A 15,077-nucleotide genomic window follows, 5' to 3' on the forward strand; every position below is an offset into this window, starting at 1 on the left:
GAATTTCTCCATTGACTTCAATGGTTAAAAATGTGATGTATTATGGGATGTATCTCTGGAATTATGAAAGTTATGAATGAGAAAAGTAATAGCAATCGTTTCCCGACCGAGCTGAACGTTTTGATGTTTGAACGGAGTTTCTGCGATGTTCAATGCGGGAGAAGAAGCGCGGCAAAATAAGTCGGCGGAATAATAAAAATGTGTCCGTAGAAGAACAGTTAGTTAGAATGCTGTTAACAGCATTCCCACTAAATTATAATAATGTAAAAAATGCCCAAATTTAATATAAGATAAAAACCCTAATAATAAAAAAAAAGGGAGAGATGGTATGCTTTCTTGAAAACACGTTGTGAGAAGTGTTTTTCTTTTATTCTGGATGCCTCAGCCTTCCTTCCTGCAGTCGTGCCAGTGTGTGCATGTCACCGCAACTCTACTAAAGTGCTAAATCTTTTAACACTGCAATTAAAATCTAACAGCCCCGCAAAGGGGGTTTCACCAGATAAATACTGTTTTGGTTCTTCATATGAACAGCAGATCAATGTAAATATCGAATTCATGTTTTAATTCAGATATAAGGCTGAACATCTATCTTCTACAATTGTTGTCTTTTTGAAAAGCGAAATTTTTTTAAATGTGTGTGCATATATTTGCATAATGCATTCTAGACCACTGCTGTTAAACTGCTGCAGCTGGTGTTTGAAATATTTGGAATGCTACAATACACATTTGCAGTATTATGTACAGGATCTTATCATGGCTGTCCAATCAGATGCATTAACCTAGTGAAGGGGTAATTGGCTGCATTTATATAGCACAATTATCCAATGCACTTTAAAATGTGCTTCTCATTATATCGAACACATTTAACTGCTGGTCAGAGATCAGTTCATACCGACTTTTAGAGAGTATGATAAATATACCCTAAAAAAAAAGTTCACCCTAAGTCGACTCTAAAGACAATGTGAAAGAGGTCACTGTTACTGGTGAACCTACAGGTAATTATCTCCTGAATATCCATCCCCCTCAACTTTGTCTCGAGTTTGAGCTTCTTTTTGATCGGCTTCCCCCTGATCTCTCAGGATACAGCACAGGTCACTCCCGCTCCTCCAGCATGTCAGAGTTCAGCCACCGGAGAAACCACTCAGTGGGCAGCGCCTCGACGGGCATCGGTAGCATCCCAGAGCCAAGCGATGACCGAGAGTCCAGACCCTGTCCAGCTCTACCTGAACACCCGGTCCCCCCCGCAACCACTAGCAACCCAGCGGGGACACCTGTACGGAGCGCCTCGTCCTGTGAACGCCTCAACAGGTGGGTCATTTTAGTAAAGAAATATAATTTTTATTTTATTTAAAGCACTTCCAGATAATAATCATCGTCATAGGCCTATTTAATAGAGGAAACTGTCAGTAAGTCATTGTAATCTCTTTATTGTGTGTAATGATTACAAAACATAGAAGCCGTTAGTTAAAGGAAGCTAAAAAACTTTAGATAAAACCCCACCTCAGACTGTCACATTTCAGGAAGCAGCTGTAGAAAGCAGCGAGGCAGAACAGTCTATGTGGTTTCATTATGGAGGTGTCAGTAGGGGGCTTTTGGTACTTATGAAAACGTTATTCATTGTATTTGTGTGATCTAAATATGTCCAACCATGAATCAAGCTAAGCTGTTCAGACTCACGACTGGTGAGGGTTTTACCTTTTATGGGTTAAGCTGCACTTCATATTTAGCCAATCTCTTCAAAGACCAACTTTCAGTCATGTTGTTCTATTTCAATTCCTCTGACACTGTGGCATGTAGCATGAGAGAGAGATACAATCTATACCACTCTCAGATCCCCACATAAAATATGAAACCACTGGCTGCACGACAACCTCACATGACAACAAGGCTCCATGAAATGACTGCACCGACCAACAGATCGTCTGGCTCATATCCCCCTCTAAAACCAGATTGACTTTTACACTTAAGTCCTGGATTGTTTAATGAAACCAATTGGAATGAATGTGTTAATTGGGGGGCTTTAGAAGTGGTGGTAGGCACATTGTGTTACCTTCAGACTAAGACAGGCTGGCTACTTCAACCCTTCAGTTATTTACCCACAAGAGATGTATCGGTGTTGGCATCCAACTCTAGATGATAAAGCACACTTCCTAAAATGTTGAATGGTTCCTTTAAATTAAAAAAACAGAACATTCATCAAATAGATTGCAGAAATATTATTGAAATCTATACTATCATATAGTATGCCATGTAAAAGTTACAGTATGTCAAAACACAATATATATTGTCATTCAAAACCATAGTATATTCTCATAAAAGTTTTAAGTCTGTATTTTCATAAAATCAAGGTATAGATTGTCATAAAATAAGACAGTATATTTGTTTTTAAAATAAAATATTACCTAAAGCCAGTAATAAAAAGTCAGGTTAATATGACGTAAATAGAATAAAATAAATATAAGTAGTTAGAGTTGGGCAAAAAAGTATTTAGTCAGCCACCAATTGTGCAAGTTCTCCCACTTAAAAAGGAGAGGCCTGTAATTTTCATCCTAGGTATACCTCAACTATGAGAGACAAAATGAGGAAAAAAAAAATCCAGAAAATCACATTGTCTGATTTTTAAAGAATTTATTTGCAAATTATGGTGGAAAATAAGTATTTGGTCAATATCAAAAGTTCATCTCAATACTTTGTTATATACCCTTTGTTGGCAATGACAGAGGTCAAACGTTTTCTGTAAGTCTTCACAAGGTTTTCACACACTGTTGCTGGTATTTTGGCCCATTCCTCCATGCAGATCTCCTCTAGAGCAGTGATGTTTTGAGGCTGTCGCTGGGCAACACAGACTTTCAACTCCCTCCAAAGATTTTCTATGGGGTTGAGATCTGGAGACTGGCTAGGCCACTCCAGGACCTTGAAATGCTTCTTACGAAGCCACTCCTTCGTTGCCCGGGCGGTGTGTTTGGGATCATTGTCATGCTGAAAGACCCAGCCACGGTTCATCTTCAATGCCCTTGCTGATGGAAGGAGGTTGTCACTCAAAATCTCACGATACATGGCCCCATTCATTCTTTCCTTTACATGGATCAGTCGTCCTGGTCCCTTTGCAGAAAAACAGCCCCAAAGCATGATGTTTCCACCCCCATGTTTCACAGTAGGTATGGTGTTCTTTGGATGCAACTCAGCATTCTTTCTCCTCCAAACACGTCTAGTTGAGTTTTTACCAAAAAGTTCTATTTTGGTTTCATCTGACCATATGACATTCTCCCAATCCTCTTCTGGATCATCTAAATGCTCTCTAGCAAACTTCAGACAGGCCTGGACATGTACTGGCTTAAGCAGGGGGACACATCTGGCACTGCAGGATTTGATTCCCTGGCGGCGTAGTGTGTTACTGATGGTAGCCTTTGTTACTTTGGTCCCAGCTCTCTGCAGGTCATTGACTAGGTCCCCCCGTGTGGTTCTGGGATTTTTGCTCACCGTTCTTGTGATCATTTTGACCCCACGGGGTGAGATCTTGCGTGGAGGCCCAGATCGAGGGAGATTATCAGTGGTCTTGTATGTCTTCCATTTTCTAATAATTGCTCCCACCGTTGATTTCTTCACACCAAGCTGCTTACCTATTGCAGATTCAGTCTTCCCAGCCTGGTGCAGGTCTACGATTTTGTTTCTGGTGTCCTTTGACAGCTCTTTGGTCTTGGCCATAGTGGAGTTTGGAGTGTGATTGTTTGAGGTTGTGGACAGGTGTCTTTTATACTGATAACGAGTTCAAACAGGTGCCATTAATACAGTTAACAAGTGGAGGACAGAGGAGACTCTTAAAGAAGAAGTTACAGGTCTGTGAGAGCCAGAAATCTTGTTTGTTTGTAGGTGACCAAATACTTATTTAACCAAGGAATTTACCAATTAATTAATTAAAAATCCTACAATGTGATTTCCTGAATTCTTTCCCCCCATTCTGTCTCTCATAGTTGAAGTGTACCTAGGATGAAAATGACAGGCCTCTTTCATCTTTTTAAGTGGGAGAACTTGCACAATTGGTGGCTGACTAAATACTTTTTTGCCCCACTGTACATGTTTTTGCCATGATGACCATAATGTAGTTTGTAATATTAGTGGCAACAAAATTGATTTTAAACAAAGTGTGTTGATATCAACATTAACAAATTGTTTGGTGATAACTAGTCGACTAAAAACTTAGTGAACACACAAGCAGCATCATGTGTTAGAAGTGGAAGCCATTAATGGCCAATCAGACATAAAATGACTGGTACATCCTCCCCTCAGACACCCTGTGAAGCAGGACTCCATGGAGTCTCAGCTGAAGAGAATGGACGACACGCGGGTCGATGCTGACGATGTTGTGGAAAAGATTCTCCAAAGTCAAGACTTCACACCAAGCCTGCTAGACTCCAGTGCTGAAGGTAGGCTACACATCCAGAGAAACAACATGGTGTCCTTTATCAAGTCTATCGCTACCGCCATACCTGCAGGATTTCATTCTTTGGGTAGTCATTGTTGTGTATGTTGGCAGATTGTGCACATCGTCTCTAAATGGTTTAGCTAACAAAACTCAGAAGTATTCTTATACTCTGTAGCCATCCATCAAAGGAAAAAACCATCGTTCTGCTTTTTTATTTGTATTTATCAAGTTAAAAAGCCAAACATAAGCTAACTCTAGCTTCTTGGTTGTGGACATGTGAAGGTTTTTCTCTGTTGTTAATAATTGTAAATGTAATACTCTAGAGTTCTGGTCTTTGGGAATGTGTCTCAAGCAGATCCTGCATTTCTCTCTTTTTTTAAATAAAAATAATAACCAGACTTCATCTAACAATCCTTCAAATGTTCTCTTTTTTTAATGGGTTTTTGATTAATTTATAAGTTATTTTGTTAATAAAATGTCAGAAAAGTTTGCAAAATGCTCATCCAATTTAGGAACCCAAGTTTATAATGGGTTTATGTTTTGTCTGTCAATGATATAAATGAAAGAGAAGCAAAACATTTTTTATTTAAGAATATGGTATGAGCAAATGTTTGGATGCAAATTCACTCAAATGCTGAATGAAAATAGTTGCCGACTTATTATTTGACTATCAACTAATCAAATTGGTCATCAGTAGTCGCAGCCCTAGTCTGTGGTATGTCTCTGTGTAAAATGCACAGCTACTTGAATGACAGTAATGAGCTCGTAGTATTTTGCCACAGCATGACTCAGTCTGTGTACTCTGAGGCGTGAGGCATTGTTTTTCTTTCCAAGGTTTCATCCATCTCAAAGCTAGGAAAAGAAAGCTGCTGTCAATACATGATTATTTTTAGATTGCCTAGCAACTGGCTGCTCCTCATAACAAAAATTATACAGGAGGATGTGGGCACTCTCAGTACTGACCGCATGTTACTGCTACTCTATCTGTTTCAGAGGAAGGCTTGCGCCTGTTCGTCGGCCCTGGGGGAAGCACGGCGCTGGGAAGCCATCACCTCCCCACCAGGTGAACTTTACTCATTATAAAACAATTGTTGCTCATAGGAGATGTAGCGGGGTCATCCGGTAATGGCACTTGGAACTCTCTCCGGATCGGAGTACAATAACTATGTTTTATTAGTTGAGGCTTTTATTGTCATATGGCTCTAGGGATGCCAATATCAGTCTGATAGTTTGTCTAGCACTTAGGTTCAAACTGACACAACTAGCTGATGTATTGCCAAGATTTGTTATAATAAACCTTTCCTTTTTGCTGTCATACTTGTCCAGTACTGAAGTTTTACGACTAGATACTTGCAAATCTAATGACCTGACATCAGCTGAAACAATGTACACTTTGTTATGCTGAAAGATCTCTACCGTTTGCTTGGCTGTGGATAGGATCCAAGGCTTTAAAAAGATGCGCTAGGTCAAAGAATGGTCTAAAACAAGTAGCTATTTGTTAGACACATGCAGCTAGATAACTTTAGTAGTGCTGAGTGGTCCATGGTGTTGAGATAATACCGCCTATCAGCCAGCAGAGGCTAGCCACAGCAGTTTAACTCAAGCAGACACAATGTAGATATAAGGTCGGGTCAAGTTGAGATTTGCTCTTTGTTTGGGTAGAGTGGGAGTTGAAGGCAGGTTTAAAGTAGGGCTGCTCGATTATGGCAAAAATCATAATCTCGATTATTTGGGTCAATAATTGCGATTATTAAATGCAATTATTCATTGACTTTGAAAAAAAATTTGAACAGTATGTTTTTAACAGTTGATTACCCTGAACTTTAAGTATAATTAAACGGAGAAAAAAAAAAAAAAAGTATTTATAAAAAAAAAATAAAAATAAATAAGTAATAATAATAATAAAAAATAATGGTTTTACTTTGATTACGTTGTTTTCGTAATCGTTGCAAGCTGTAATCGCGATTAATTGAGCAGCCCTAGTTCAAAGTAGGTTAGGTCAGAGGTAGAGAATAGCTTAGCCTGGCATGGTGCCCACTGCCCAGTATATAAAACGGCACAGCCACCCACTGAGGGGCAGGTGAGAGGTTAAAACATATTTTAACATAAAGAGCTGACCACCAGAGGAAAGTTAACCCAACTTTTAGCGCGTTTTACTGTGTATTGATGATATATAAATAATGACCTGGTGAGATATGCAAGTTAAATTTGTCTTTTCCGGTTATCCCAGGGTTGGTGCTGGAACGTACGAGCAGGTGGTGATAAAGCGTTAAGACCTGCAGCCTCAAAGATGGGGGTTCACACCGATGACATCGAGGTGAGCCTGTGTCGATATCAATCTGCATTCCTACAGCGCGCCTGATCACTGAACGGTTGACATGACAACAGCGCCCTCCTGTGTTCATATGTCTTTTTCAACACTGTAGCTCCCAGAGAAGGTGAACATACAGATATGATATTGAAAAAATAACATGTAACGAAAACTGTCCACGTCTCATTTTCTAGGTGTTTCTAGACTAATCTTTTGAGGTCACACTTTATCAGTGAGCATTCAAACCAAACCCATTTTAAACATTTAGGAACTTGAAGAAGACAAGTTATTGATGTGCATCATGGCACTGAAATTCACACTGAAGAGGAGTATGCAATGCGCTTTCAATACATTCCTTTAGTCTCTCAGTGTTTGTTTTAGGCTTCCTTTTCAAGTGTTCTTTTTAATATTCACCTATACGCTGCTTAAACGTTGTAGTTGTTGGCACTCTGATAACAGTTTTGGATGTCGAGAATATTTTCCTACAAAGAAGAGGCATCAGCTATTTGACGAGTGAACGTGGACTGTGTGTGTGTGTGAATGTGTTTGCTATGTGGCACATTTTATAATTAGCAGTAACACAATCTCTTGTAAGAATTGCTGTATTGGTACTTTCAAAGAGAAATTGGGAGAACATAAGAATTTGCTGACTTACTATTTGTTTGCTGAGCACTATTTTGGTAAATCCTGCAGAAATAATCTGCCCTACAAAGGCAAGCGCAGAATCAATACATTTGTTCATAACTTGGGTTTTTAGGACAATAACTGACATCTAAGTAATTCAGTTTCTTGATCTCTCTCTCTCTCAGCAGATCTTAATTACCTCCATCTTTGCCTTTGACTTATATTTAGGTGCGTTGGTGTTACTAAGCTACCTTAAAATCACATATATAAATGATTTCACTATCTGTTTTCATTTTTGCCCTTTTTTGTATTATCTTAATCCTATGGCAACTCATTTTATTGGTAATATAATCCGCCTTAATTGTTCAAATGAAGGTATTACAACTTTGTTGTCTGTTAAGCAGTTTGCCTTTCTTCTGAAGTGACAGCTGTCTGCCTTTGTAGGGCTGTAAATAGAGAGCATAAAAAGGGGCTTTATGATAAGAAACGACTATAAAAAGGGCATATATCTAATGCCCAGCTTTTCTGCTATGTGTCTCATGTATAACTGCTTAGCGAGGTTAACTACATCTTTCTGAGCTGGCCTGTTGACCAGGAAGCTACCATCTGTGAACAAATGGAAGATCCTGTGACGTACTAACAATTCAACCTGTGTAACTGACGCATATCGTAATTTGTATCACTCAAGGATTGTACAGAGAAAGATTGTAAAGTGAAGGACTAGTTCAGTAATCCACTGCCATGAAGAAAATACTCAACTGCACCTGTTTTTAGATTAAAAAAATGTGTATCTTTACCTCAGAACATCTGAACTGTAAAATCTAACAGTCTGATTAACCGACGCAATCAATACATAAACGATTAGTGCTAAAATATCATCAAACAATATAAATCTACTGAAAATGTCATCCAGCCTAATAGGAGATTAGGTGCACAATGTATTCAGTTCATAAGCAAATTAGCCAAAGTACACAACACACTGTTATTATCTTGACAGCCCTATGCATAATGAGAATATTAGCCGCTTTATAACTAGTGATAACAGACCGTACAGTATCTGTAATCTTCTGTCTCCCGTCATAAGCCATAGTAGAGGTAGGATACCTCCTCTTCTAGATAAACTATACTTGTTATATCAATATCCGCACAAGCTTCATCAGTGTATGGTGTTTTAACTATACGTCAGTGTTCTGTTTTTACGTTGGTGTGTTCTGCATGATTAAGACGTCCTTTTTTTTGGCTTGCAGAACTTGACACATATTCATGTATGTCCTAATTTGATGTCGTGCCATCTTTTAATCTGAATATTGAACACATTGAAGGAACCATTTTGCTTGCCTATTCAGCATGTAGGGAAACATTTTGTCGTCATGTTAACGGCAGATATCTGCACCGTGTATGATGTAACTGTAAATCCATGTTTTCATTTTGTGTTTTTCATTGTTGGTATGGTGTAAATGTCCCATGTTGAAATCTCATCTATAAAAGAAAACTTTTTCTTTTTTTATCATAAATTGCTGATATTGTGCCATATTTTTGCTAAATATTGTATCGTTTGGAAAAGAAATATTCTCACTACACAAGACAGTGTTAAGTTTATGAATTATGGTAACCAAATATCAACTATTGGAAGTTTCTTTTCTTTTTTTAGATCAAATATATTGAGTTGTACCTGTGATCATCAGGTGTGATTATCTTGGTACCGAACATGTTGTTACAGACATGGTTTCTTCTTCTCTTCTGTGAAGCTGTTGTCTATATAAAACTGTTAAGTGTATTCTCCTGTGAAGTGGTGTTCTGCGCTGTTATGACACTGTCCAGTGTTTCCTGTTACAGACTTGTGCTTTTGACCAACATTTGCTTCCTATACGAGTATACTGGATGCTTCAAATGTGTACATGGCACTGTTGAATAAAACTGTTAAAAACCTTGACCTCTTTTAGATTGCACTTCAACTTGGGTATAATGTAAAACAATTACACTGACCTTTTTCTTCTCACTTTTTATTTTACAATTTACATTTGAGCCTTCAGCTTATTCCTATTCTAAAGGCCTGTTATGTGAATACACTTAGACTGTCCAGTAGTAACCAAGGTAAACTATTGATGACTCAAGAAGTCACCTACTCCAAGATCAAACATTTGCCTCCCAGTCTTCCTCTGGTTCAGCGAGGGGGGGGCACTGGCGGGCATCTGCATATCCGCTGTCCTCCAAATCAGCACGATGCTCATCATCATCACTCTCATCATCATCAAGGTCTGAAACACACAAATGAAGTAACATTTTCACAACCAGAACAACCTTGAGTTCTGAAATTCATAGAATAAGCAGCAGCGCAGGAAATACACAATACAATTCTGCTCATGATGCCTTTTGTTTGGAAGTGTAATGAGCTAAGTTGTAAGATTAGTGATTGGGCAAACTACTTAATTAACAAAGATGCTTTAACTCCTGCAGTCCAGTTCATTTGGGTCTGGGTCAAGTGGAAACAAATATACATTTTATTATTACTGGTCCAGTTGATGTTCACAGTGACTTTTTTATGACATATTATACTCTACTATAGATTTTTTAATAACATGGTGGTCAAGTTCCCTCCTAGGTGTAAATATTTATGTTTTACACACACTATAACGGACACAAGTGTTGGTAACATGACCTTGTTCCTGGTGATTCAGGAGCATAGCAGAGCCGTCCTGGCTCAGTTTAACTCCGGGTTCATCCATCAGGAGGAGTCTGAGATTACTGACACTTCCACTCAGAACGCTGACTTTGGGGCAGCAGCACCAGAGCACAGCCAGAGGGACAGACACACACCTGCCAGCACACACAAAGGGGGACGTTATCGGTGATAAGGTGATGCCAGATTTTTGGAAATATTTCTCAACTGGAATATCAAGAATGAAATTTGTGCTAGATTTCTTTTACTTTCAAAACTCCCATTGAGGTTTTCGAATGAAGCTTTGTCTGTCGTCGTATTCTATCAAAAGCTTTTTTAAATCAAATCAACTTTTCTTAGACCAATCAGTTTGCTGCAATTGCTGCTAGACTGGAAACTAATTCTAAAAAAAGTTTTAAATGGTTATTCATTTGGTGTAGCTTAATATGTTTCTGCAGCTCGGCAGTCATACTGGGTTAAAATAAAAAATTATAGACATTTGAAAAAGAAAAAAAGAATTCTAATTCAATGTTCTGAACAAAACCTATACTGTACAATACAGCTCAAATAGAAATGTACACAAGTATTGATATTTTAGAATATAGGAGTTTGAAAGACTACAGCAGTTTACTGGGGCACATTGATACTTTTTAATTGTTTGTAACATGGATAAACATGTAATGTATGAAACAACTGTATATCAGAAATGGCAGCATCTTCACGGCTAGCCAAAAGTAGAGAGGACCCATGAACAAGGCCTGTGTTCATGATCTGCATTCCAGAAACGGCCTTATAACTCATCTTCATCTTGCTTTAGGAAACTCACCTGCGCCATTTGTCAGAATCCGGTTGGCCGCGTCTCCAAAACAGCTCTCCATCCTCCTCTTCCTGATCCACCAGGGTTTTCATCTCTGCTCCACATGCTGCTGTGAAATATGTTTTTTAAGAAAATGATTACGTTTGTGTGTGACTAAGTGTTTATCTGTTAAGGAATATTGTAACTTAAGCCGCTAGGCAGTACTATACACAATGATATCCAGCAGAAATCTTTTAATTAGAGAAAACACACACAAGGGTTTGACAAAAATAACCTCAATGCCCGTTTCCCATTTAGGATTTTCAAACCGAATTTGTATACAACCTTTTAAGGACTGGTGTTCACCTGTCTGTGCCTCTTCAGTGTCCACGTGTCTCTCCGATGCTCTGAAGCATTCCCCCCCTTCACCCTCAGCCTGGCACAGATCATCTGTGTCATCCCTCTCACCAGTCTCCTCTGCGGTCCATCTTCTCTTCAGCTTATCCGCCCAGTAAACTACCTCACACATCAGGACCCTCCGCAAGATGTTGTTGTCATGCAGGCTGGGGTAGATTATACTATACAGCTGAAAAATAAACATCTATTTTACTCAAATATAATAAGATAAATAATACAAATTCAAGGAGAAGTATGTGTGCCTCAGGCTTATATGCAGTTTAGGTTAGTTATAAGAGAAGGGTCATTGAAAAGACGTTTTCATCAGTACTTCAATCTACATTGATCTAATAATGAGCTAACAGCCTAAAGGGGTTCTGTAAACAACCACTGACAACCAGAAAGCTTTTGTAAGTTGAATACATTATAATAAATTACAACAACCAAGCGAGAAAAAGAGAAAAAATATGTTATACTTTTGTTGCCTTTACTTTGTAATGGAAATAATGGGCAGCCAGAAATATGCAGGGAGGGAAAGAGGGGGATAAAGTCACCATTATTCAGTTAGACAGCAACAGGTTGTTTCTTTGAAGACTGGATCTCTGCCTCAAAAATGACTGGTGTTGTGGTCTATAAAGACGTTTACTCACTAGAGTGTATGAAAACACATCCTCAGCATCTTCATCAAACATGTTGTAACGCTCTTTGCCCCCGAGACGGTGAAACACACCGATCTGGGAGCAGAAGCCGACGCGCTCCTGCTGACCTGGAGGTGCCTGTCCAACACCAGTTAACTCCACCTCATAACCGTACTGCAAACACACCTTCATAGCCCTAAGGAGGGTGGTAATGTTGACAAAATACAGTTAGATTCTTCTTTCCTTCATTAGGGGATATATATATATATATATATATAGCAGTGGCGAACCGTCAGGGCCTTCAAGGTATTTTTATCCAGATCCTCCATGTTTCTGATGACCAGTATTCAGAGAACACCCTGGAACACTCAGATAAAACAAACAAAAAATCGATTTAATTATATAAATAAAATGTATATAAAATGAATAAATGAGAATGGTATCTGTGTTGTTGATCTGTAATATTACAGTGTTACGTTGATTTGTTTGTCCTTCTCGGTCCATGCACTACGCATTTCAGTGGTTTTGTGTTAGAAAATAAAGCAACCAATCAGATCTTGTTCTGGGTCTCTGGGTAGAATATCCTTCAACCAAGGTATTCTACATCCTTGATCGAATGCCCTAGCCGTTGCACTGAATGTGAGCGTACGTTTGGATTGACAGTTTGATCAACCAATCATATATTGATTTCTAGCCAATGGGCGTATTCTTTCAGAGTTTCCCTCGGTTCCAGGGTACTCTAGAAGGCCCGGTAATTCACTGGCTCGAGAGAGACAGAGGATTCTAGATTAATGCGACGAAGCAATTCATGCCGTTTAATTGTTTTTAACGTTGAAATGGCAAGTGCCACAGGTGAAGATGAAGTAGTTGCGGAATTGTTGCGAGTACCCTTTTCAAGACGAAAATTCAGTGAAAAGACGGACATTATAACGGCGGGGGGTGTGTGTGTCTACAGAAGGTCCAGTTGTGATAGACACGGTTCGCCACTGGTATATAGAATAAGGTAGCCATGTAGGTTTTCTCTTAGAAATAATTGGCCTTGGTGAATACAATAATCATAAGAGGAAATAGAAAATGCAGGCAAAGTAATGCAAAAGTCAAAAACATACATTCATAACATAAAAATATCAATACAATCTGAAAAAAGATACTATAAAAACCACAATACCAAATATCTATCTCCAGTGCTGATGTATTTTAGAGTAAATGTATCCATTTACATTCCCTGTCACTACCATCCTCATCAACACGATCAATGTAGTGCTGTTCGCTACACTCTAAGTCTGAAAATGAGAAACCTGCCTACCAGGACTTGAACTCTGTTCTGGTCCACTCAAACTTGTGGTCAATGTGCCTGAAACCCACAAGTCCAGGGAGAAAGGGGTTGAAGTCAGAGTTTGGGGTACTGACGATAACCGCCTCAGGGGTCAAGTAACCAAACACCACCTCAGAGAAAAGCTCCACATCAGCAAGAGTGAGATGCTCAATGCTGCAGACAGACAGGGAGGAAACATGGGGTTCAGATCATGGGTCGAATGACTGATAGATAAAAACACCTCAACGATAGATGGTTAGGTGAACATAGTGAGGAAAAAGACAACACCATATAGGTAAATTACAAACCAAAATTACTAATATAAATACTAACAGGTGCTAAAGAAGGAACCTTGAAGACATTGAACTGCAACAACCACACACTCCCTTACAGCTCTATACTGGTCACCAGATCAAATCCTCTGAGGCGTGCGTCTTTCTCAGTGACGGAGCCCTGGTACAGCTCGATGCGCAGCTGATCATAACTTGGCTGCAGATAGTCAGTTGATATAGGAGCTAATCCATGCCTGAAGGACATACAAGCAAGGTGCATACATTATAAATCCACAGTATAACTGATCACAACAACAACAATAAAGTGAAATGCATGGTGGTGGAAAGGCGCATTGCAGTGACCATCAATTTCATTATTTGAGATGCATTTACATACATCTTGGGTTGCAAATAACTGTATTTAGTGTTATAATCGTCAAATTGTTTGATCATTTTAAACTTTACAATGTCAAGAGGAAAGTGAAAAATGGCCATCACATTTTCTATAGGTTGGACAATTCATATCAGATTTAAAAGTATTCACATCTAAAAACCTACATCCAGCCAATATATTTACATTTTTCTGCAGATAAACTTGACCAATAATTGTTTTCACCTCTGCATAAATCTGCCATATCGTAACATACAATAAAAGCTCTCCCCAGATCTTTAACTCATGCATTTTGATTTTCTAAACATACGTAGCCTACATCTTTTTTTTTACTTGGACACCATCGATGTCCAGTCCAACCAGCAGTTCAATTTCACGGTGAAACTTCAGCTGTTTCAGAAGAACGCACTCACAGCAGCCCAAGTCCAACACCTGTGGTGGAGCAGGGAGAAACAATATGTTTGTGACTAAGTATAAGCTGGTCCGTAGAAGTCACATAACTAATGTTAATTTTATAACATAAAACAAAACTCAGTTTAGCCGAATGCTAATAAAAATTTTGAATTAGCTATGTTGTGCGAATAAAGCTAAGGTTAGCTCACGTGCGGTGCATGCAGAAATGAGCTACGGCGATATCGTTAGAAAACGTTGCTTAACAAATGTTAGCTTAGTGGATAAAGTGTGTTTCTCACTTACTTACCTTTTTGGGTTTCTTCCTCTTGACAAAATCGATGACAAACTGATGTCTCTGTCTGTGCAGCGCCGGAGTGAACATTGGCTCCATCTTCGACTTCAAGTTGTAATTAAGCTAACCACAGGCAGCCCCGCCGTCCACAAGAGGGCGCTGTTATTGAGTCTGTGGTCTTTCCCAACCAATAATACATTATGTTTTTCCTGTGTAAAATGCTACTTGGAAGCAGGATTTTTATAAATTGTATCAGCTGGCCTTCAGTAGAGGTAACCTTGGTTAATATTCTATTTCCATGTATATTACTGCTTTATTTTTATTTTTATTGCTTTAACCCTTTCATGCATAGAGGTCACTACAGTGGACAGCTATTCAAAAGGTGTTTTCTTGTATACGCATTGTTTTTTTTTGCATAGTTGCACCATCAGCCACTACATAGGACCCTATTGCATCATCCCATACACTGCCCCTCAGTGGAAAGTCAGTGTCAGTGCATGATACATCTCTCTAAACCAAGATGGACAACAGAAAGCCACATGGACCAAGTCACCCATCTATATCTTG

General features: G+C 38.9%; 2 protein-coding genes across 3 annotated transcripts; one reads left to right on the forward strand and one right to left on the reverse strand.

Annotated features, from left to right (window-relative positions):
• The first annotated feature begins 1,076 nt into the window (after positions 1-1,076).
• On the forward strand, positions 1,077-9,291 carry LOC104959868 (protein FAM102B-like). The gene is made up of 4 exons (XM_010787783.1): positions 1,077-1,308; positions 4,288-4,424; positions 5,417-5,486; positions 6,654-9,291. Exons 1-4 carry the CDS (start codon positions 1,112-1,114, stop codon positions 6,694-6,696), a joined length of 447 nt encoding a protein of 148 aa, XP_010786085.1. The 5' UTR covers positions 1,077-1,111; the 3' UTR covers positions 6,697-9,291.
• On the reverse strand, positions 7,678-14,651 carry henmt1 (HEN methyltransferase 1). Of its 2 annotated transcripts, none has more exons than XM_010787782.1 (9): positions 14,526-14,651; positions 14,145-14,257; positions 13,554-13,688; positions 13,154-13,336; positions 11,860-12,043; positions 11,180-11,399; positions 10,844-10,940; positions 10,018-10,175; positions 7,678-9,616 (listed from the first exon to the last, which is right to left on the reverse strand). In XM_010787782.1, the coding sequence occupies exons 1-9, from the start codon at positions 14,607-14,609 to the stop codon at positions 9,492-9,494; spliced, it is 1,299 nt and encodes a 432-aa protein (XP_010786084.1). In that variant the 5' UTR covers positions 14,610-14,651; the 3' UTR covers positions 7,678-9,491. The 2 variants fall into 2 exon arrangements, with proteins under 2 accessions (XP_010786084.1, XP_010786083.1); XM_010787781.1 differs by having other exon boundaries at positions 10,844-10,943.
• Positions 14,652-15,077: the final 426 nt, after the last annotated feature.

Source organism: Notothenia coriiceps, unplaced genomic scaffold (assembly GCF_000735185.1).
Source record: "Notothenia coriiceps isolate Sejong01 unplaced genomic scaffold, NC01 NC01_scaffold00031180, whole genome shotgun sequence".
Taxonomy (NCBI): Eukaryota; Metazoa; Chordata; class Actinopteri; order Perciformes; family Nototheniidae; genus Notothenia; species Notothenia coriiceps.

Coding starts and splice junctions, on each gene's coding strand:
- LOC104959868 (XM_010787783.1), top strand. CDS start 1,112: ATGTCAGAGTTCAGCCACCGGAGAAACCACTCAGTGGGCAGCGCCTCG. Junction 1,309..4,287: donor TCCTGTGAACGCCTCAACAG/GTGGGTCATTTT, acceptor TCCTCCCCTCAG/ACACCCTGTGAAGCAGGACT. Junction 4,425..5,416: donor GCTAGACTCCAGTGCTGAAG/GTAGGCTACACA, acceptor TATCTGTTTCAG/AGGAAGGCTTGCGCCTGTTC.
- henmt1 (XM_010787781.1), bottom strand. CDS start 14,609: ATGGAGCCAATGTTCACTCCGGCGCTGCACAGACAGAGACATCAGTTT. Junction 13,689..14,144: donor GTCCAAGTAAAAAAAAAGAT/GTAGGCTACGTA, acceptor TATGTCCTTCAG/GCATGGATTAGCTCCTATAT. Junction 10,944..11,179: donor CACTGAAGAGGCACAGACAG/GTGAACACCAGT, acceptor CATATTTCACAG/CAGCATGTGGAGCAGAGATG.